A 23,492-nucleotide genomic window follows, 5' to 3' on the forward strand; every position below is an offset into this window, starting at 1 on the left:
TGTCTTTAAAGTGATTTTATTAAAAGCCTCTTTCAAGAAACACACAAAGCAACAGACACATTATGACATTTAAAGGACCTGTACAATTAGGGTTCTCAAATCATGCATCCATTACATTACAATGTCATAGCAACAAGTTCATTATCACAATCAGCTTCATCAATGCCACCAAAGAAATGACTCCTATAAATCACACTTATCATTTTTGAGTTCTACATTCTCTCAAACCCAAAGTAGACTAGTAAAATTGAACAATGGCTATGAAATAAAGGCATCACATATCATTCACTTCTACAGCACGGTGAAATTAATAATTCATCTTAAAATGAAAGAAAAAAAAAAACACATCAGACACTGAAATTTGAGGATGTAACCTCCAGTATACCTTCATCCTTATAAACATAATCTCTTCTTGTCTGTGCAGTGATGGTCCCTGGTGGCTACATCCTATAAAATACAAGCCCTATTGCATGAAATGTAGGCCACGTATTATCATAGTGCTAAGCTACCTCTTTAAACCATCTTGCATTGTTTCACACCATAGTGACATCTATTTTTCTAACATTGAGGATATAAAGGTAAACAAGGACTTGACTGTTTTGTATGTGGAACAATTTGTACTGTTGGCAAAGGTAACAACATCATGGGATCGAACGGAGCAGCTAAAGGCAACACATGCTTCAATATTAGATATTATTGTACAGATGCACCACACGTGGCGCCCTACGTGGGGCAGCACCAGGGATATGTTCAGAACATGAATTATTTCAGACCTGGGATAAACATATGACTATGATAAACAAAAAAGCTTTTAAAGAACTTTGAAAAAGAAAATAAGTAGATAAGATAAGAGTAGATAAGTTCACATTAATGTTTGGAAGCTGGGTAAACTAAAAAGTTATTAAAAGAAAAAGTTATAATACACACACACACACACACACATACTAAAAATATGAAAATATTTAAAAATTGTCAATATTTGTAAATAATTTGGGGAAACGCTTAAAAAAAGTCATAAAAAATGTTGTAAGGTTTTCATTTCTCCCTAAAGGCACAGTGATGGAGTAATAATGCTCCATTAGAGGACGACTGTATATGACTACAAGTGGAACTTAATTGTGTTCTATAATTAAATCTTATAATGAGGTTTGCCTTTGTCCTCCGGTGGAGTCTGACATTTTATCATCCTTCAGTACAACCAGGTTAGCTGCCATAAACTGTGTGTTAGCCTGTTTCTTCAGGGCTGATGTGACAGGTTATAATATTGCTTGCTGGACTGCCCGAAAAAAGCCTAAGCGAAAAGCATCCCACAACTTCTTTTTAATAAATTCTAAAATAATAAAATTATGCCATGCAGCAACTAAAACATTTAGCTTTCAGTAAAATGTTAAATATTAAATGACGTTCATGCAAAACTGGCGTCATGTACTCACCTTCATGCATTCGGAAACATTTCTTCAGTAAAACATAAAAGGAGTTATTCGTCAGAATGTCTAAGCTGCTCTTTTCCCTACAATGAAAGTGAATGGTGTCCAAGGCTGTCAAGCCAACTTTTTTCAGCCCATTTTAGGTAGCAATAAAATGGCTTTATACATCTTGGAATACAGCGCACACAAGTCATTTGTCTTTTTTAGAGATTTACAGCCTCTGGTCCCTATCCACTTTCATAGTATGGAACATACTGGTAAACATACCACAAATCGTACAGGTTTGGAACTACATGATGGTGAGTAAATTAATGAAAATTCTAAAACAGAATGTTCATTTTTGGATGAACTATTCTTTAAACATTTAACTACAACCGACAGCAAGTGGTGTATCTACTAGGGATGCACAGAAACCATTTTTGTTTAAATAATGTGAATACCAATACTTCCAGATAGATAGATAGATAGATAGATTCTTTCCATGGACATTAGTATTGGAGCACTTTTATGAGTACCCAAAATCGGACCAATTCCAAAATATAAGTACTGACACATCCCTAGCATCTACTAACTAAACAAGCTAACTTTATCCCAGGTCTGTATTGTCAATGCTAGCGCCCAGTCGGACCTGCAGACAACACGGGATGAGCTCAAGGGCCAACAACATGCAGTCACCAGCATAACACACAATATGCATGGTCCCAGACTTTATCATTTGAGAGTGCGAAAGAGGGTTTCATCAACCAAGGCAATCTGTTATATTTGGTATTTTTGAGACCCACTTAGTGTAAAAGTCTCTAAATGGTATTTGAACTCCTCCAATCAAGTTCTGAGAGAAACTACCTCTGGTTACCGGCCCCAAAAATACAGTAACTATAACATGAAACACAAACTATTGTAGTCAGAAGGCAAATATGAGAAGGTTCTTCTCCAAGTGAGTAATTGAGTATGTGGAAGGTTTAACGTACAGTACCACACTACAGATGCAGTCCTCAGCATTCACACTTGAGTCAGTTTAGTCTCAGCAGACAGCTGGATCATTCAAGCAGAAGGAAATAACTTAACTGTCCTCAGGATTTTACAGCTTGGTGCATATAAATAGAGTCACTTGGGTTCTTCATCAGCAAGGTTCTTCGTTAGCACAGGAAAAGGTTGGTGAGATCAATGCACTAAGTGTTATCTATCAAGTGTGTGTGTGCGGATCTTCACCCACACTGGCTGAACTTCCAAAGCATCCTGTGTTCGGTATCCCAATGAAAACGGACCTCAAAAGATTACAAATGTCTTGGTGCAACATCTCGAATCCAAGAAAGCTGTTGAGATCAACATTTCTTGGGTTGATTCTGAACTTTAGGTCTGTAGATATGGGAATGGTGGTCTCTACAGGACTGGAGGTGACAAGACAAGGTGCAATTACTTGGGGAAAAAAGGCTGTGGAAAGACAGGATCACTGGGGAAAAAAGAGGGGGAAGAAAAGCATGAAGTACTACAAAACCATCATAACATGTTGTTTAAAAAGTACAGGTCAAGGAAAGCACCCCTGCATTTAAATATTACTTAAATACATTTTAATTTCACCCAAAAAATACATTTTAATTTCATTAACGGCAACTATTTTAGGGTGTGTGATAATATCATTATGGCAAGTTCTCATGGGGTTTAGTGGGCAGATATTTTTATTGGAGAGTTTAGGGGGAACTTTCAAGAGGCAGCTGTGGTGGGACAGGGTGGTTTGTCAGCTTGGCAAGGGGAGGAGGGTTCAGAACCAGCTCCTGAATGGCAGAATTCCTTGATGGTGACTGTGAGAAGGTTTGTAGTGACGTCAGTCACGACTACATTGGCACAGCTGGGTGCCATTTCAGGGTGCCAATCGGGATCCCCCTCTTTTGGCACCCTGCTTTCCTCAGGAAGTGGGGCAGTAGTGCGGTCACTAACCTGGCAGACCGAAGCTCGACCCACCTGGGTTCGATGTCGAAGTTTCCGCTTTCCGCCCCGAGAAGTGGCAAGATTCGGAGAGCCGTGGTCTTCGTCTTCAAGAGAGGATGACGGGGAGGATGAATAGGAAGGTGAGGAAGGGAGGAATGGCGCAGAGCTGGACTTAGGGTGAGGTTGGGAGGCATCTCGGGAACGTGATGAGGCTGCAGAGTCCAATTTAGTTGGAGCTTCAGGTTGAGTTGCTTGTTTCTGAGGTGAAGTGGAGCTGTTGTTAGACCCACTGGAGCTGGATGGAGAAGGTGGAGGCTGATATTGAAACTTCTGCGCATTTGCAGAGGAATGGCTATCACAGCAGCCTCCACCTCTCCGATTGACTCCGGTGTTGGATCCTTCATTGGCCACGGAGGACATTGACCCACAGGGGTTAAGCCCGAATGGTTGGCCGTACATCGGGAAGCCTAACATCTTCATAGGATGCTGGAAAGGCCTGTAAGGCATGTCCCCATGCTTTTTCCCAATGATGCGATTCCGGGATGGGATTTTCGCCCGCCCCGCGAACGACTGCGGTGTCCTTCTACTTGCTACTCCACCGTTTTCGGCTTTGTCAATGACCTTCAGGTTCAAGATTATGCGTCCTCGCTTCACCTCCCGCGGTTTGACCCTGCGGTTGAGGATGCGGACAGTTTCAGAGAACGGAGAGATGGGAGGACGGGATGAGGACGTGGATCCCGTGGGGTCACCTAGGGGGTCAGGTCGCGGCAAAGGTCTTCGAGACATCCTATGACAACGATGGATGTCTTTCTTCAGTTTATGAGCAGCGGCGAGAGAGTGCACTCTGGGGGTTGGAGCAGTGTTGTAGGAAGAGGACGATGAAGGCTGAGGAGGAGCTGCACTTGCAGAAGAGGAAGAGGCGGGAGGCTTCGCAGTAGTGCGAGGTGGAGTGCGTCGAGTATTTGAGCTCCGAGGTCTATCACCCGCCTGTGCCCGTGCCTAGATAGGCGGAGAGCAAATATGACTGGGAGGTACTAAAACATCAGACTAAGGCCGTGTTCACACTTGGCGTCTTTTTTGACTAGAAAAAGTTGACAAGAGCGCTTTTTTAGTAAAATAAAAAGCTAGCAGCGTTTTGGTTACAAATAGCAGCAGAGGGCGTCTTTTGTTGCTATAACAACAGTTGCAACGGTAGCCTAGCGCTGTGTGCTGCAGAAATGTCGGCTTTTGAAGTTAACATTGGATTTTGAAGTTAACGGGGAGGGTAATGTCGGTTCACAACGTTTGTGGGAGCGTGACATTATACGGGGAAGGAAACTGTAAGGTGCTTCCAACAATTTAGTCCAGGAGCTCCGGTTGGATGATGCACAGTTTCATACAACTCCTTGTGCTCCAAAACTAGTATGATCAATCTACCGGCTATCTTCTTTTATCTTGTTTTTGTTGTTATGGAAACAACTCACCACTCGCTTGTCATTGTCAGCCATCAAAAAGGCGTTTTTTTTTTCTTCAGAAAAGTTGGATTATTTTCAACTTGAAAATATGCTCTGAGCAGCAGAAAAAGACGCCGGTGGTGGCGTTTTAAAAAGCGCTTAGGACTTTTTTGAAAACACGGTTTACTCCATAGGATTATAATGTAAAACAGACGCTGGCAGCTTCAAAAAAGACGCCAAGTGTGAACATAGCCTAAAAGTGTATTTATATGTTTTGAAACACTCAACATTTAAACATTTGAAAATGGATACATTTTAAAGAACGTTGTAGGAAAATTCCAACCTTTAGTACAAAGTTTTTTGGTTTAGGTCCACGTTTCTTTGGGCCGTAAAGTTCCTGCTCCCGCTCCCTGTGAATTGTAGGACAGCACCATTTAAGCCAAGGAAAATATGACTTCACTTCAGCGTCAAGCCCAAACCATAACAATCAAAATGGAAGGCTTTGAAGCATAATGCAAGTCATCTTTGTTTGAAAATCCATCAGAGAGGCTAGTTTCCAGTCAAACTGGCAGCATAAAGCTGCAAAAATAAATCAAGCGAGGAAAAAAGAATAAACGTAAACAATCTTTTCCTAGCTCTTACATTGAAAACATGAACTGTTGGGCATATATAGATATATATACATACTGTATGAGGAATACATATTTTTGTTCTCTAACTTTACACAGAAATAAGGTTTTAAGAGTTAAGTCTTTAAGTGATACTTACTTTTGCTCAAAGCCCGTGATGAGTCGATCATCCAAGATGTTATTCTCTGGTTCCCATGTGCTGTGTCTACATTGCAAAACATTTGAAGTTTTTTAAATGGTAACGGGTATTTAAGAAATATCAACTTTTCCCCATCAAGATTTTAGTACTATCAGTTTAAAAAGTGATATATATGCTGTATTTTCACAGTACTGCATTTTTGTTGTTCCTTTAATTAGTCCCATGATGTGACAAATACAAATAAAAGCAGAATTTTTTAAAATCATATAGACTTAGTTAATCAAAACTGCATGCGTAATAACAACAAATCAAAAACATAATTGAAAAATGTTTTAGACATGTAGTTAGTAGTTTGTCAAGTCAGAACACTGCTTGACCTTTCAGCTACCCACAATGCACTTTTGCAATGATAAGGCGTGTTTCACAATGCGCGCGCTAAAGTGACACCCAGGAAGCAGCACACCAACACTTTCTATAGAGAATAGGAAACAAGTGCAAATCACCACAGAAAAAGCCGACCGTTTTACATTAATATTTTTTGAAAAACATACATACGCTTAGAATAAAACGGACTAATATGTAAATCTCTGTAAATAATAATAATAAAAAATAAAAAAAACTCTTTGTCTGAGAGGCTGCAAATATTCATTACTATTCAGTCTCCTTCACTACAGTGGTACTGAAATAGGCTAACTGCTAAAACACTTACGACAATTAACCATGGTTTTACTATAGTAAACGTGTAGCAACCGTGTTTTTGGTGTATGTATTACCATTCGTATAACCACAATCTTAAATACCATGGATAAACTATGGTTAGAGTAGCAAAACCATGGCTAATTTTGTAAGGGGAGAATACACAGCTAGATCTCAAACAATGGATCATTTTTATAACGTCATATTGCCCGGTAAAACTGCTCAGTGTTAAGAGTTGAGCCATTATAGAGGTAACAGAACTTGAAGCTGCTTTGAAACGATGTGTATTGTGGATGCTATGCAAATAAATACATTGACTTGACCGAACCAAGTTGAAGACTCCTACTAGGATGCCGAACAACGATGCGAGCGATCAAATAAATGAAGGAAACTTAATCCGTACAAAAAGTGGCCTGGTATTAAGCTGCTGCAAATAATATTTCCATATATGATTTCCTTCTATTTGTGGTGTGAGGGCTTACAGTTTAATGCAAATCTATAATATATTAAATCTACAGAGATGAATTATAAAGCCACATTTCATTTTAGATGTTTACCATACCGAGTTTCAGTTTAATTTTCATCCGAGTTCCATAGTGAATGTAGACATATTTATAATGTTTATATGATTCAACTTAAATCGCGTTGGAATGATCAATTGCCATAGCCCTTATCATCAGTGTCTTAAGTAGAATAATATAAACATTAAATAACATAAAACGTCTACATGCACTACCACTCAGTCTCCGCTGTAGCTCGCCGTGACCTAAATTCCCAGAATGCATTGCCACCCAAGACATGTCACTCGTATAGTTTTGAATGGGGAAAAATGCAACGCTCAATGTGGCCGCTCAATCGCAAGAAGCCCCGCCTTCTGAATGAAAGAGCCAATCACTAATCGGTAAAGTCAGCGCGTCACTGCAGCTGCCGTTAGAAGTCCCGGTTGCTATAGAAACAGTCAGCGCTCTGAGACGTGCACTCAGGACTGCGCATGCGCACTGGCTGATCTAACCTGAAAAATAAGCTTTTTATAACGCTATTTGAGCAAAAGAAACAACATTTATGATACAGTTGTTGTCAGGTTTCTTTGGTGATTTCAAATATGAAATTTCATCGTAAGCTTAGTGAACAGTTTTGGAGAATTTGATGTTTCCCCATTCAAAGAGATGAGAGCTGCACTTGGATGCCCGAGAGGCGTTTCAAAGATGGCCGCCGAGTGACAGGACTTGATATAAAGAGTTTATAGCTATGGTTTGAGTCCATTTTTTGTCATTTACTTATCATTTGGATGCAAACATGATCCTTAAGTAAATTAGATTTGACAATCAAGTTTAAAATAAATCTTAGAACCATTTTAGAATACATGGCAGTTATCAGAGGAATTATTCAAAGCAGTAACACACATATCACTTTATTTTAGAGCTCATGGAGCTGCAGCTTCGTTCCGCTTTGCTTACACACTAACGTTACTTGTGCACAAACTGTGAAACAGACCAAAAGTGAAACCAAAGAAAGCCCCTTTCCACTCAAACTTATAAAACAAACAGCACAATATAAAAATACACCCGTTGCGATATTTATATTTTGCACACTTACTTTAGCGCCCAACCTTTCCATTTAACCAGGTACTCGATTCGACCCTGAAAAGAGAAAAACAGCATAAAATGTTCTTTATTTAACAGTGCACGAGAAACACATGCTCTACTTCAAACCTCATGCCCATTTATTTTATTTTTGGGGCTCAGTAAAGTGTGTTTACCCAAATATACACGAATACAGCACATCTAACACATTCAACCATGTGGCACGACACCGTACAGTACTGCCTGAAACTACTCGACCCTCGTGCATTGTTGAGATCTTTGAATTTTGGGTCGGCCAGCATGCATTGAGTTTGTTATGGACTCATGCCAGACACTTTGTCCCTTTTTTAGCCCCCTCCTGCTGCTCTTTTAGCGGTTTGCTGTCAGTTCCCAGCACAGCACAACCCAATTTTACAACATAAATCTCAAGTTGCATATCCAAATGTCCCACATTCGACTTATTATTTCCAATCTGACAATGCAAGTAAATGTATTGGGTCGCTAAATCGGGAAACATCTGCAAGTAGGCCTCCCCCTCTTGTCATTGCAGGCGCCTTGAAACAGACAAACGAAAGACGACCCTCTCTCTGTACTTTACATCGTGAAAAACATCCCCAACCCCGCTAAACCCCGTTCTTCTTTACTCACTTTCCTAACGCGGCTTTTCAGGATGGCTTCTGCGGCGAAAACCCGCTCTCCTACCGCCGACAGCTCCATCTTTTCGGTGTGCGCGCTCCAGACGGCTCTGTCTCGCGGCTCTTCACTTTACAAATCTGTGACAGCAACAAACCGCGCGCTGCTGCCTTGTGCTCCGGGTCAACTTGCCCTGGTAAGCCTGGAAACGGCGCGAAGGGTAATGAAATATTACAGCATGTCACCATAATGTATATCTTGATACATAAGACATTTGATTGAACTCTTACTTTTTAATTTTTAAAGATAAAAAACGTTTTCGTTATCTCAATAAGAGAGTAAAGTATTGGGCTCAATACTGACCAAGAAATTGACCGCAATGACACATAATATTTAACACAAACAGTACTGTTTATGTTAAATATTATGTGTCATTACGGTCAATTTCTTGGTCAATTCAAAAGAAGAAAAAAAGTACACACATAATGGTTACAACTTCACGAAAATGTTTCCGTTTTAGGAAAATGAATACTAAGTTCCCAGTCAAAACGAAACGTGAACAACAGAAACGTCCAAAATGACGAACTGCTGATTAATAGTGCTCAGAAATAAATTCCAGTGACAGAAGAATGGCAAACTTGTTCTTGCCTGTTGGATTATAATTTATCATTACCGAAAGTACAATTAATCATTTGAAAATTGTAAGTCGTCTTTAAGCATTTTAGTAGTCCAGGTCAGGCTTTCTCAAGTGATCTGAAAGGTAGTAGTAGGCAAACACAGAACGTTCTGCTAACGTTCCAATGCAGCTTTTGGTTATTTTGTAACCAGGTGCGTTCTGAAAACGAACCTTCTGTAGGTTCTTTTCTTTTTTTTCTTTTCTTTTTCTTTTTTTTAGCTATAGTCTTTCCCAGAACGTTGCAGGGAGGTTTTTTGTGACAACAAAACGTTCCTTAATATTTATTTTAGATTTTTTGGTTTTATTTTTATAACCATGATGCATTTTTTTTTTGTTTGTTTGTTTTTTTTTTTAAACGGGCGAGTTACAGCCATTTTAAATAAATAACAGTTTGGCTATCCAAAAAATCTCAAAACAACTCGTTCGTAACATTTAATATGCCTGAATCCTAAGAAGCTGCTTTTTGTCGACGTAAAACACCCCGTCAGCCTCATTGGCTGGAAACTCGGTTGCTGATTGGCTTGTACGTCTGTCAGTCAAGCTTACACAAGGTTGGTTGTGATACACTGATTGTTGATGTATCTTGTCAAAAGTCAGCGATCTGCTGAGTCTTTACATCCGTAACCGTACGGGATAATGAAATAGCGACAAGGTAAGTTGTTTAGCGAAGGATAAAATTTAATATGCGATTAGGAGGTTTAATATTTCAGGGAGAATTTAGACTTAATTGTGGTATTTAAATTAAAACGAGTGCTGACTGGTGACTTATCAAGTTCTCGTGCACGGATGACTGTTAAACTGGTTTGTGGCAGGCAGTTTGAGAAACAAGTTTTGTTTTTTGTCAGTTGTATAATGATAATGAAAACCCCCCGAACTGTAAAATGCTAATAGCTTAATTTAGGTGACAATTTCGGTTGCGATATGAATGTAACGTTAACATTATCTGGTGCATGCGTCTAAAAAAAACATACCACTTATCAAGCCAGTCAGATGTTGAACGCTGTGGTTGCAGTTTTGGTCAGCACTAATTTTGCCTCATTTGCATTCGCAGCAACCGTTTGATCATGTAGCTTTGTCTTCAGACTCAGCTCCTCCCTGTTTACTTTAATCCCAGATACGGATGGTGATGAATAGCAGGAGTGTCCAGACTTGATCCTGGAGGGCCAACTGTCCTGCAGAGTTTAGATCCATCCCTGGTTAAACACACCTACACCAGCTAATCAAGGTTGCCTTCCTGGTAAGCATGTTTGTTTGAGCTAAACTCTGCAGGACATTGGAATACAGTATATTAGTACATCGCTTCAAGCATCTTAAAGGGATAGTTCACCCAAAAATTTAAATTCTGTCATTAATTACTCACCTTCATGTTGTTCCAAACCCGTAAGACCTTCCTTTATCTTCAGAACATAAATTAAGATATTCTTTCTGGCCCTCCATAGACAGCAACGCAACTGACACGTTCAAGGTCCAGAGAGGTAGTAAAGACATCATTAAAATAGTCCATTTGACATCAGTGGTTCAACCGTTATGTTATGAAGCTACGAGAACACTTAGAAAAAAATGCATCGTGGTTCTCTTGTGAATGCACGTCCCATTTATTATTAAATAAATACAAAAACATCTTCTTAAAAAAAAAAAGAAAAGCTATAAGATTCTTAGAATCAAAGGTCATAATATCAAAATGTTAGGGATCATAAGATTTTTGTATCCACCTTATTCCTTAACGCGGAAGTAAGCCTATGGGTGAGACTTCTGGTTCATTAGGCGCTGTAGGGAAATAACGAGAAGAATAACAAAGTGCAGTAAACGGTAAAACTGTTTGCACTTCAAACCAGTGTGTTCATAATTAAGATGATACACTGAAATGGTAAGACACAGCAATTTGCAGTATCAAGCAGCAAAAAGAGTGGTTTTGTACAGCTAAAAATAGCTGGAAGCAAACGAGACCGGAAGCAAGACCCATACAATTTAAAAGTAAAAAAAAAAAAAAAAAGGATATATACACACATAAATGGGGATAAATGGGGAGAGGGAAGGTACAATGATTTTTTTTTTTTTAAAGATACTTAACCAAAAATCATCAAATGATATGAGAACCCTGATCAATGCATCAGCTTTACACTTCTCTCTCTTACTCCAGGTCACCATGCAGTTCCTGGGCCGTATACTGAACACGGTGAGCTCCGTGTCGACTCTGTTCTCCAACCCGTACCGTGTGAGGGATGTGCAGCTGACGGATTACAATGGCAAAGTGCTACTGAAACAAGAGGGCAGGCTGGTCCTGTACAAGAACCAACAGAGCCATTCATGGGACTGCCTGCTTCTCTGCCCCGAGTCTTCATCTGTGGCTCTGAGGTGAGACCCTTAGTTAAGCTTCACAATACAGTCAATAAATTGGTTTCCTGTAAAAAGTCACTAGGGTCCTGTGATTTCATCATAATCTTGCAAAAACTGTGTGTCGAACAGATTTGCTTTCCCATCAGCCACTGCCCTGAATATGGCTTTTCATTGTCATCCACTTCATTAGCTCATCATTTGTGGGTTTCCAGAATGACTGAAACTGTGATTTTGATATCTTTGTGCTCAGGATGTTCCAGGTAGCTTCAGAGGAAGACGCCATGAATTGGTTTCCTCAGTATGCCCTCAAACTCCGCCCATTTTATGAGATGCTCCGCCCACCGCTGAAACCTGAAATGTTCCAGCCAATCGTGGACTGCGTGCGGAATCACCCCGACTGGAGCTCGGCTCACATCGCCGTGGACACTGGGCTGAGAGACTGTCTCAAACACAATTACGTTTTGAGGTGAGACATCAAAGGACAAAGTTCACAGGTACACTGTATCTGAGACGTTTCCTCATTCCATTTTAATTATATTAAATGTACTGTTTTATAAATTTTATATATATATATATATATATCATTTTGATGGACAGGGTCGTAAAAATTCCATCATAATCTATTATTACCCGTCATCTTAATTTTCATATTTTAATTATTGAATATTGAATACACTTTATTGTCCCATTCCTGGGAAATTCATCTTGGACAATCATGACATGGCCAGTATGTAACATTGATTAAAACTACACATAACAACTCACAATAAATTACACATATCAAATATATTAAAGCTACAGTATGCCAAACTGACTCCTTATTTTTGCTCTTCTCTGTTAAATAATTTAACAGCAATTGGCACAAAAGTATTTTTGTAGCGATTTGATTTACACATCAAAATCATATTAATGATTTAACATATTCAAATTCTCATGCAAAATGTGTGTATCATCGGCAACAATTTTCTTTGCTTGTCTTAAAACAGAAACTTCATACATCTCCTGAATCTCCAACCTACAATTTTTAAAGCAGTCTGTACACGTCGAGCAAGTTTTGATTTAGATTGGACTGTCAGATTTCCATACCATGCTGTTATACCATATCTTATCAAACTCTCAAAAACAGACTGATATAACGGAAATGAAATCCTCCGATTTACCCCAAATACTTTTAACCTTCACAAAAAGTATAACCTCTGCTGCAATCTAGAACAAAGACTGTTGGCATGATAAGACCAACATAACAAATTGGCCATATAGGCACCCAAGTATTTGTGTGATTACAGGACTGTGATCTCCCACAGATCTAGGGTTGAAAAGCATTTCAACAGTCTTTGTTTCATTTAAAATCAAAGAATTTTCATCGCACCATCTTACAAATCTATCAACTTCTGAAAAGTATTGCAAGCAAGTAGTGTTCCTATGCAATAAACTCAGTATTGACGTATCATCCTAGAATTTAATACAAAAAATTATTATCCTGACCTGAGACACACTCATTGGTATATAACGTAAACAGAATGGGTGAGCTAACACACCCCTGCGGTGCCCCCTTAATGGTGATTTTCACCTCAGAGTAACAATTATTAGCACTTACTTGTTGTGTATGATTGGTTAAAAATGAATAAAACCATTTAATACAAAAGGGGTTCACTTTCAATTCTATCAGCTTACTAATTAATATCTTAGGTTGGAGTGTATTAAACGCCGAACTAAAATCTATAAAGCGTAAACGTGCATATGCTTGGGTATCCTCTAGGTGTCTATTTACCAAATGAGAGATACAACTAATGGCATCCTCAGTCCCCCGTTCAGCCTTATAAGCAAACTGAAATGGGTCAAGTGATAATTTAACCTCCTCTTTCAAAACATTTCATGATGCTATAGGTCTAAAATCACAGTTAGCAACTGGGCAATTTTTCTTGGGAACTGGCATGATTATGGTTTATTTCCCCAACGAAGGAATACTATGCATGTCTAAAGATCTCTGAAAAATAGGACATGCTGAACAAAAAAACAGAGATTCCATCAGGACCCGTAGTTTTTATGGAACATATACCTTTAAATAACGAACAGACTGTGTGTGGGGCAACTTCTAAACTACAATCTGAGTCTAGATCCACCGATTCCTCTAATGGCGACTCAAACCTTAGAAAAAAGTCATTCAGATCATTTGCTCTTTGCTGTTCATTACTAGTTATAAGCCTTTTCCGGACAGGTTCCATATCGGTTACTACTTTCATAGCATCCCATAATTTCCTGGAATCCCCAAAGTTAAAAGTTTTTTCCTAGCCTCCTTCAACAAGCTATTTAATTCCTTTTCAACTAATTTTAATTCAGTTTTATCTTGGCTGTTAAAAGCTAACTTCTTCCTATTTAAGCACTCCTTGATATCCTTTGTTATGTAACTTTTGTTATTAGGAAATACAGTTACAGTTTTCTTCTCAACAACTGTCCACACAAAAATTGATGTAGTCTTTTATTGTCTCTGTAGCTTCCTCAATATCCATATTGTGAAACAGTTCCCAGTCTGTGAAAGCAAAGCAGCCCTTTAAAATTTCAATATTGTCATCAGACCAGACTAATATGTGTATGTGTGTGTATATGTGTGTATGTCCTTTCAATTTTAGTTAGTTTTAGAAGTTTTGTTGTATGTTTTTGTTATATTTAATAGTTTTTTGTTAATAATAATAATACATTATTATTTTTTTAATTATTAATTTTTATTTCAGTTTAGTTTTTTTTTTTTAAACATCAAGCTAAACTAAATGAAAAGGTTTATTTAAAATAATTGAATTTATTTAGATTATTTTAAGTTAAAAAAATACTTTATGTTTTCTGTTATTTTAGAGTTAGTGTTAGTTAATTGTATTAACTCTGGTTGATTCATGTCCTTTTTTTACATTTTATTTCATTAAATAAAAATACGTTTTAATAATCATTTAAATAAATAAATAATGAGTGGGACAATATAAACATCATACATATATATGTTTATTGAAATGTGTAAAACATGAAACTTTAAAGGAATTAATAAAGAAAGGTAAAAGATCTTTTTTATACTGTTTTTAAGCACCTTTTTCCTTTATTAGTTCATTTTAAACAGTCCCATGATTTGTACAAGTAGAACTATTCCATGTAGTCTCAATTAAGAGCTCATAAAGTTAAATTAAAAATATAGAAATAATCAACAAAATACAACTTTACAATGGTTTTCCACAGAGTTTAACATGTCGCACCACAGGACATCAACTTCTTATTTGCTGCCTATTTTGTACTCTTTTCTAAGAATAAATTTTTTTAAACCAACCTCATGGAAAAAAAAAAATCTTCTGAGTCTGATAATAAACATTAAATCAAGAACAAAATATTCAAAAGTTCTGATTATCTGTGGCCCCTTGCAGTCAGATGAATGCCCGTGACGCCCGGGGTCAGACCCCGCTGCACCTGGCATGCGAGAGAGGAGATGTGGGCTGCGTGCGCGAGCTCCTGGAGGAGTGTCAGGCTCGCACGGACGTCAAGGACAAGAACGGAGAGACGCCCATGCACTGCGCTGCTAAACAAGACTCCGCTGTTATTATAGAGGTGAGAGGTCAGTTTAGGGCTTGCATGCAATTTGCTGAATGCCAAATTGGGGCATCTGTGATTGTGTATTTTTTGCTCGTAGGTTTTGTGTGCACAGATGTGCTTGGGTGTGAACGAGTTGAACGCCGCTGGGGAAACACCAATGCACATTGCGTGCCGTCTCGGGAGGGTCGAGGCCCTCAAGGGCCTGCTTGGGGGCGGAGCCTGCTGTGACGTCATGGGAAGTAATGGCTATCCGATCCACACCGCCATGAAGTTTAGTGAGAAAAGGTGCGGAACAAGAATCTTTTTGTCACTTTTTAATTGATAATTCACATGTGGGCTTCTAACTCAGTCTCTCTCCTTTAGTTGTGCCGAAGCAATTTTAAACACCAACCCAAATCAACTTCTGGCGGAGGATCCGATTTACGGCGGAACGCCTCTACACTGGGCCAAGACTGCCGAGGTCAGGAATACTTCCTGTACTTGAGGAATTCTAAGTGTTAGTTATATGACTGTCCTGTGTGTTCTCTCTCTAGATGAGCCGTGTGCTGCTGGACCGAGGATGTAACGTCAACTACCTGAGTAAGACCGGAGAGAGTCCGTTGCACATCCTGACCAAGAGAGGGCGCTTTGAGGCCGCAATGACAATGCTGACCCATGGAGCCGACCCCAACATTAAGGGTCAGGATGGAAACACAGCACTGCACCTCGCCATGAAGGTATGAGAGAGAATTTCATAAAGCCTGTCAAGAACAATTCTGGCTCGTATTTCACCTCAATATATATGTAAAGAAATATAAAGCATACACTTTAAAAGTGATTTATGTTGTAAAATGTGTCATAATAGTACTTGTTGTGCTGCCTTTAATTTTTAATACATAAAAAAGCGATTAAAATAATAATAAAAATGTGATAAGTAAAAAAAATAAAAAACGTATTATTATATATTAGTTTTATACTTACTGAGAATTCAAAAATGTAGAATGTTTAATTACATTATTACTTTTTTGACAAATAGTTTATTTGACAAAACAAATTAGGTAAAATCTACTTTAAATTAAATTTGCTTGTATTTTATATTTTCTGTGTTCACTTAAGTTTTAGTTACATTGTAGTCTTTTTTTTAACTTTCTATTTAACTTTCTATCCAATTTAATGCTTTAACTAGTACTTCAACTTAAAATGGTAGACAAATTTTCCCTTAAGTTTTTTTCTTTTTTTTTTTTTTTCTTTAAATTTGTTTTTCATTTAATATTTTATTTTAGCTTTATTCCAATTTAGTAGTTTCATTTATCAAAAACAACTATGGGCAGTAAAAATAAATTTTTGCAAACAAATAAAACCATTTTAGCAAAACAGTTTGACACTCTTATATCTGACCCTGGACCACAAAACCATTCATAAGTAGCATTTGTAGCATTAGCCAACATTACATTTGTCTTGTATGCTGTATCCTCTGGGCCCATAGTTGGACCACATGGACTTGATCAAAGCTCTCATGGTGTTTGGAGCAGATGTCGAGGTTCACAATGACCTGGGAGAGACACCGGGACTCATCGCTGCTCGTACCAGCAAGGGTGAGAGAGAGAGATGTGAGATTAGACATCAGATTGAAGGCTAGCAAAACAGTCACCAATGTATTCAAGCTCTTTCAATTTCTAGCTGCACAGTGTCACAGAGCCCGTTGTCTAAGTGTGCTGCATGACAACTTTTGAGGTGTTTGCATGCAAGCATAACATTATCTAACCATAAACCACCATAAACTTTGTTGATATGCTTAAATACAACTGTGCAACAGCACACAATGCAAGTTTCATTTGTTGACTCACTAATGATTTTCTTTGGTTTTGCTTTAAATGTGAAGTGTTTAATTTCTCAGTCAACCGTAGCATATTTCATGTTTTTAAAGACACCAGTAGTCTATTTTTTTGAGAAGTAAATTAATTAACGAATTTTTATTTATTTATAATAATTTGTGTAAAAAATTGTTGAAAATGCATTTAAAATAAAAATACATATGTTTACTTAAAACTAGGGGTGTCAACGTTAACGCGTTAACGTATGCGATTAATCAAATTTAACGCGTTAATATTTTTTTAACGCAGATTAATCGTTTGATAAGGTTTTACCCCAACTTCTTCCCGTCATCGTAGTGCGAAAGGTTATCTATCATTGTGTGACGAGGGTACAGCGAACCGGTGTTGCCAGGGTAACGGCACAAGTGGGCTAATTTGAAAATACAGTCGCAAGAAAAAAATTACAGAGCCGTGGTTTGCGTTTTTTTTGGGCTACTTTTTGAAAGGGGTGGTTTACTGCTTTTTTTCTTTGCTTGATTGTGTTTATGGGGTGCAATATAACATGCCTTCGTGTTTCATGTGTTAAAAAACGCCTTATTTTTCATATATTTCACCTTTATTGTAAGCCGCTTTCTCCTCTGTCACTTGAACGACCGGTTGACTTCCTGATTCTCTGAAACCACTCCCTCAGAAACGGGCAATGGGCTCAGATTGGTTAGTTGGGCCGGTGTGTTGTGATTGGCTAAACTGCGTACTGCACATTGTCCGGAAACTTCACGCCCATTACCTTCACGGGCGACAGTTGCATGTGCTGCGGTCAAATGTAAATAATGGTGTCAATATTGCCGTATCAGTTTGAGCCAGAATCAGACCCAGAAAGCAGTAATGAAGAGAGTCAAGCAGAACTTCCGCAAGCACGGCTCTTACAAAACGTTTCTGAATGGAAGTTTGCTGTTGTGATTACATATAATTTTTTGAAGTTTGTACACGTTTGTCTTATACGCACAAAATAGCATCGAACTAACTGGCTACTATAACCAAACAGCGTTGGCTTGTGTTTACGTTCTTGATCAAATAAAAAAATTACGTCATAAATTATACATGGAAAATACATTAAAAAAATTAGAACATAATTACAAATTCGGGTCCAAAATGTTTGTACGCGTTTGTCATAGACACACAAAATAGCATTTAACTAACTGGCTAAAGCCAGCGTTGGCATTTGTTTAAACGTCCTTGATAAAACTAAAACATTACGTCTGAAATTATACATGCAAATACATTTAAAATGATGAAATCTTACTTACAGGTTGTGGCCCAACAACTGCTGCCTCTGGTTTTAAAGTTGGAACTGCTCCATGTTTTAGTAATAGTTTATGTGTGAATCCGGCATTGAACTCGTGTAGATTCTGGAAGCTGTCTTCCGTAAAATGCGCAGCACAGAGAGCTAAATTAGGATTTTAATTGTCAGGAACATAATCAAACATAAATTTTAACCATTGTTGACTAACTACAGCGTCCGTAGGAAGCCCGAACACACCTGACCGCTGGGTGAAAATAACACTGTTTCGACGGCATGGCTACAACTCTCCACTATAACTCCTTCCTCTTCGACAAAGCCGCAGAACATGGCCTTGCCCCCTTTTTTGCATGTTCCGGAGGGAGGGGTTGATGCAAATGTATAGGTTTGTTACGTATGCAACCCGGGAAGTATCTCGTTGTAGTCCCATATGAGTCGTTTTTTTTAGGCATTAAACTTCCTGATTTTTAAAAGATATCTCCGCTTACGTTGAACTTTCAGCGCAGATACTGTTCATGCACCAACAGCAACATTACACACTATTTAAAATGAAAAAAGTGAAATCGCAGTAAACCACCCCTTTAATGTACCGCGGCCGCTCAAAGTGTATATAGACAAATAAAAATGAAAATAGATCCTTTTACTAATGTGTATTATACTTGGAATGTATCCATGGCAACTTAAGAACAGAGAGGCGGTTGTAACATCACAAACAATGTGAGTTTCAGCAGAGCATACATGTTAAGGCTTTTACACAGCAGAAATAAACTTGACAACAGCCACTATAGATTATATAAGATAACAAACACACGATTACGATAGGATAACGGTCTGTATGTGATTTTCTTGAGGAATGTGTACATCTGAAATGCTAATTTGTGCAACGATATAAAAGGCTATAAATAGCATATTTTAACAACAGTAAACAACCAAATTCCACATGTGATTGTAAAAGGAAGTTATTACAAACACTCGATGGTGGTTTAAAGTGAGTTCTGAGTAAAAGTGTACTATTAATCTCATAAATTGTCTTATGTAGCATGATGCTAATATTAGCTCTAATGCAGCTGCAGAACAGGTCCAATTCTTCTTCATAACGCATTTTGTCATAATACTTCACGTAAGGTCGCAAGAAAATGTTTTGTTGTATTTATTTAGAAATACTTTTGATAATAGGTGGGTAAATGTATACTGGGATTGAAGCGGTGTGGCTTGGTAAACGTTTTATTGCCAGTATAAAGGCTGATAATGGCTGAATAAAAACAAAAGAATAATGATAAAAGAATAATAAGGATTATGTCTCATACCTGGCAGAAGTGTGAAAGGTTCTGTTTCCTTAAACTAGTTTATTAACGTGATTAAATTTTTTAACCGATTGACAGCACTAATTAAAACATTAATTAGTTTAACATTTTATTCATTTAAAAATTAATAATTGTTAAAAAAAATTATTTCTTTAAAATGTTTATTTATGAATTTATTTATCAATTTATCAAAAATTATGTACTAAAAAATTTAAATGGGGGAAAAAAGGTGGGAAATGTCTTCAGCATCGTAAGGAGCCTACAGTAGATATTCTCTGGAAAAACCAGCAGAAGCTGTCTGATAGGTCCTGATGTTTTGAGTGTCTGTAGTAATCCTTGTGAGATCGTCACCACAAACTGTGATGCTTTTGTGTTTTGACAGTTTTTGCACATCTAGGTGTTTGGACTACAAGAATGAAATGTCATGCTCTTTGTTTTGTCATTCAAGCATTCAGTCAACGCATACTCTTTCTTTCTTCCGTGTGCATGGTGTGGGTGTGACGGCATGTGTGTCTAATCCTGCGCTTATGCTGAAGGGCCCAACCGTAAGGTGCTCTTGAACATGCTGTGTAGTGTAGGGGCCGAGCGGTGTCACCCCCCCTCCCTCAACAGCCCTATCCTCAGTGTCAACAAAGCTCCGCCTCCTGGCATAGGTAAAGCCCCGCCCCCAAACTTTCAGCTTTCCTGCTAGTATCTTTCACCTCTGTCCTTCAGTCATCTTCTGTACTTTTTATGTTATTTCAGTAGTCTTCAGAGAAACAAGTGTGACTTTGTTCCAAAACCTGGTTAGCTTCTGCCTACATAGGCAGCATACTAAATTAAATGCAACCTAATGAGTGGAACAGTCTATGTAGGCAACAACTCTTTGTGTTATACAAATGGGGTTCCTCACATGACTCGACTCACAAATTGATTTTAGTAATGTTTTGACGTTAGCATGTTGCTAAGCTAACAACATAAGTGTGTGAAACAAAAATAGTCTGTAAATTAACGGAATAGTTCACCCAAAAGGTAAATTACCCTATGATTTACTCACAGTCAAGCCATCCTAGGTGTATGTCTGTCTTCTTTTAGATGAATCCAATTGGAGCTATCCTACATCTTCCGCTACTCTCATTTGAACGGCAGTTATCGGAAGTGAGTGTTTACAGTTTATAAAGTTTTAGATATGGATATTTTTCTTACAAAAATGCATCGATTCGCTTCAGAAGGCCTTTATTAATCCCCCGGAGCTGTGTGGAGCACTTTTTATGATGGATGGATGCATTTTTTTGGGCTTCAAAATCTCGACCCTCATTCACTGCCATTATAAAGCTCAGAAGAGCCAGAACATTTTTTTTTTTAATATAACTCTGATTGTATTTGTCTGGAAGAAGAAATTCATATACACCTAGGATGGCTTGAGGGTGAGTAAATCATGGGGTAATTTTCACTTTTGGGTGAACTATCACTTTAAGTCATTTTATTGGCACATAAGTAAATCGACATTTCTATTGATTTTGACCACCATTTTGGATGAATATTTTTGCTGAACTCATTGCAGAGCATTATGGGAGTGCCTTCTCTGTTCGAGGTACTTCATAAATATAAATATGCTGTCTGCTTTTTGGAACATAATGTACAAATTTAAATACTATTACTATTTAAATATCAACTAAATATAAATTTTTGTCATTAAATATGAATTAGAATAAGTGCTTAATGGACACCAAAATTGTGTCCTCTCTTTTTTTTTTTTTCTGCCCTCTTTTCCATCACTTTTTTTTATTTCTTCATTTCTGTGCTAATCGTATTTCTAAATCTATTTATTTTATTTAAAGCTTCCTGTGGTCATAAAAAACAGATTTGCATACCTGGATGCCCCATTTGACTAATCCAGATTTGTCAGCAACAGCTGCCATCTTGGAAAGGTCAACATTTTGGTTTGAACTCAAACAATCACTCACTAACCTACTATAATTACACCAACATAAATCCCATGACAGTACAGTCTATGATGCAAACCGGCGAGACAAAAGAGGGTAGTGTTTCACAGTTACGAATGCTGACAAAGCATGGTGCTTGTTGCATCATCACATGTGTTTATGGGTGTTTATTGACCTTTCCGATTTGACGGACACGTTTGCGTATTACACTGCTTTATAACAGTGGTATCTAGGTATTGCAAATCTATGATAGAATCAATCTGCCTCCAATTTGGTTCACTGCTTTCATACCTTTCCCATAATTGGTCCACAGGGTTTGATGACATAATGCATGTGGCAGTAGCTGTCACGGCCATGAGTCGTGGATTTGCAGAGGTTGATGGGCTCAAGACAGGAAGCAAGAAGTATGTTACATGCAGTTAACATGGCTAAATACAAGCCTTCACAGAATTGATCGCTCACTTGCTTTTCTTTTTCTCAAGATCGGATAGATTGCTGTGTCTAGACGGTGGAGGAATAAAGGGACTGGTTCTGATCCAGATGTTGATCGCTTTGGAGAAGGAGGCAGGACGGCCCATCAGGGAACTCTTTGACTGGGTGTCTGGAACTAGCACTGGCGGCATACTGGCCCTAGCAATTGTGCACGGTATTTGATGTAGCATATAGTATTTAAGTACATTTATGACACCGTATTGACCAATCAGCATTCAGAACAGAATGACACTTGATATAATTATAAAATATGTTCTTGGTGACGGTGTGTATGCATCAGTATAATCGTGTTTATTGTATACGTGAGCAGGTAAATCGATGGAGTATCTGCGCTGTCTGTACTTCAGAATGAAGGAACAGGTATTTAAAGGTTCTCGACCGTATGAGTCTGGCCCTCTGGAGGAATTTCTCAAGAATGAGTTCGGAGAAAATACCAAGATGACGGACGTCACACACCCCAGGTACTTAAGGTTTGGTATTTTATGAAACCAAACAACACATCCCCCACCAAAACACCCTAGCAACCACTTATTATTTAACAAATACCCACAACATCCTTTCAGCTGCCTAGCAATACCCTTTCGGCGACTAGAACACCCAAGCTATGCTGTAGCAACCACCCAAAACACCAATGTTAGCACTCAAAACATCTTACAATGCCTTAGTAACCATCTGAGACACCCTAACAACTGTCTATCCACTAAGAAGAACTTTCTACCTAATCTCTTTCAAAAACCCACAACATCCTTTCAATTACCAAGCAATATGCCATAAACCATCAGAACGCCCAAGCAGCAACCCAGCAACTGCTCGGATCACCCTTAGGCTGTGTGTCCACCAATGCGTCTTTAGCCAGCTGAAAATGCCAGGCACTCTGCTGGAAAAGCTTGGCACTCTGCGGCACAGCGTTTTCAGTTAAGACGTTGTGGTTGCTTTTTTTATTTCTTAACAATATTGTGGTAGTCCAGAAATTCCATCTGGTAAAGACATGAATACTTGGAGACTAGCAATATTAACTTCTCCATTGGTGTACAGTCGTAGTTGAACAGGGTGTGACGGTTGGTCAGTGTGGTATTTTCCCTGTCCCTCCTCCACTGTGATTAGTTGGCTGACTAAAAAGCAACACTATGTTTACATGCACAACAACTGAATTCATTCCGATTGATGAATCTGAATGTAGTGTTTACATGAACGCTAAATAATGTGATCGGGTTGATGTGTGCGTTTATATGTCACAGGCTTCGATCGAATGTTTACAAGCACTCTCAATCGTATCAGAAATGGAATAAACCACCCCTTTCAATCTGATCGAAATTTAATTCAGGTCGAGCTCAATCAGAATCGATTAAAGTGTTTACATGAAGGCTTTTCAGTCCGATTGAGCTGACAGTCCGAGTATTAACGGATTAATTGGTTTCATGTAAGCGTAGAAGTGCTGCGTTTTACCCAAAGTTGAACATTCTTCAACTCTGAGTGCACAGCACTCCGCATGAAATAAATGTTCCGCACCTCATCCTGGCCTTGGGAAAAACCCTTTACCTACTTACCAACTACCCAAAACACACATGCAATTATTCAGAACATTCTAGCAATGCCCTTAATACAAACCGAAATGCTCTAATGACTCAG

At 38.4% G+C, this 23,492-nt stretch overlaps 2 protein-coding genes across 10 annotated transcripts in view; one reads left to right on the forward strand and one right to left on the reverse strand.

Moving 5' to 3' along the window:
• cbx6a (chromobox homolog 6a) lies at positions 1–8,619 on the reverse strand. Of its 3 annotated transcripts, none has more exons than XM_058759893.1 (6): positions 8,482–8,619; positions 7,847–7,890; positions 5,555–5,620; positions 5,130–5,196; positions 3,387–4,352; positions 1–2,877 (listed from the first exon to the last, which is right to left on the reverse strand). In XM_058759893.1, exons 1-6 carry the CDS (start codon positions 8,548–8,550, stop codon positions 2,875–2,877), a joined length of 1,215 nt encoding a protein of 404 aa, XP_058615876.1. In that variant the 5' UTR covers positions 8,551–8,619; the 3' UTR covers positions 1–2,874. The 3 variants fall into 3 exon arrangements, with proteins under 3 accessions (XP_058615876.1, XP_058615875.1, XP_058615874.1); XM_058759892.1 differs by having other exon boundaries at positions 3,363–4,352; XM_058759891.1 differs by having other exon boundaries at positions 1–4,352.
• The window catches only part of pla2g6 (phospholipase A2, group VI (cytosolic, calcium-independent)), a 22,366-nt gene continuing 7,377 nt past the window's right edge, over positions 8,504–23,492 (forward strand). For 2 of the 7 annotated variants that reach the window (XM_058759884.1, XM_058759885.1), the window contains exons 1-12: positions 8,504–8,686; positions 11,283–11,497; positions 11,730–11,945; positions 14,884–15,064; positions 15,147–15,334; positions 15,413–15,509; positions 15,583–15,765; positions 16,515–16,623; positions 19,983–20,099; positions 21,685–21,775; positions 21,854–22,017; positions 22,174–22,324. In XM_058759884.1, the coding sequence (XP_058615867.1) occupies positions 8,504–8,686; positions 11,283–11,497; positions 11,730–11,945; positions 14,884–15,064; positions 15,147–15,334; positions 15,413–15,509; positions 15,583–15,765; positions 16,515–16,623; positions 19,983–20,099; positions 21,685–21,775; positions 21,854–22,017; positions 22,174–22,324 (1,895 nt within the window). Of the gene's footprint in view, positions 8,687–9,655; positions 9,795–10,193; positions 10,380–11,282; positions 11,498–11,729; positions 11,946–14,883; positions 15,065–15,146; positions 15,335–15,412; positions 15,510–15,582; positions 15,766–16,514; positions 16,624–19,982; positions 20,100–21,684; positions 21,776–21,853; positions 22,018–22,173; positions 22,325–23,492 lie in introns of those variants that run through there. The other 5 variants (XM_058759889.1, XM_058759888.1, XM_058759887.1 and 2 more) reach the window with 5 other exon arrangements.

This window comes from Onychostoma macrolepis, chromosome 22 (assembly GCF_012432095.1).
Source record: "Onychostoma macrolepis isolate SWU-2019 chromosome 22, ASM1243209v1, whole genome shotgun sequence".
In the NCBI taxonomy this organism is placed as follows: domain Eukaryota; kingdom Metazoa; phylum Chordata; class Actinopteri; order Cypriniformes; family Cyprinidae; genus Onychostoma; species Onychostoma macrolepis.

Excerpts from the sequence above, each read along its gene's own strand:
- cbx6a (XM_058759891.1), bottom strand. The coding sequence starts at position 8,550 with ATGGAGCTGTCGGCGGTAGGAGAGCGGGTTTTCGCCGCAGAAGCCATC. Across the intron at positions 7,891-8,481 it reads TGAAAAGCCGCGTTAGGAAA|GGTCGAATCGAGTACCTGGT; the intron begins GTGAGTAAAGAA and ends TTCTCTTTTCAG. Across the intron at positions 5,197-5,554 it reads ATCACGGGCTTTGAGCAAAA|GGAGCGGGAGCAGGAACTTT; the intron begins GTAAGTATCACT and ends TACAATTCACAG.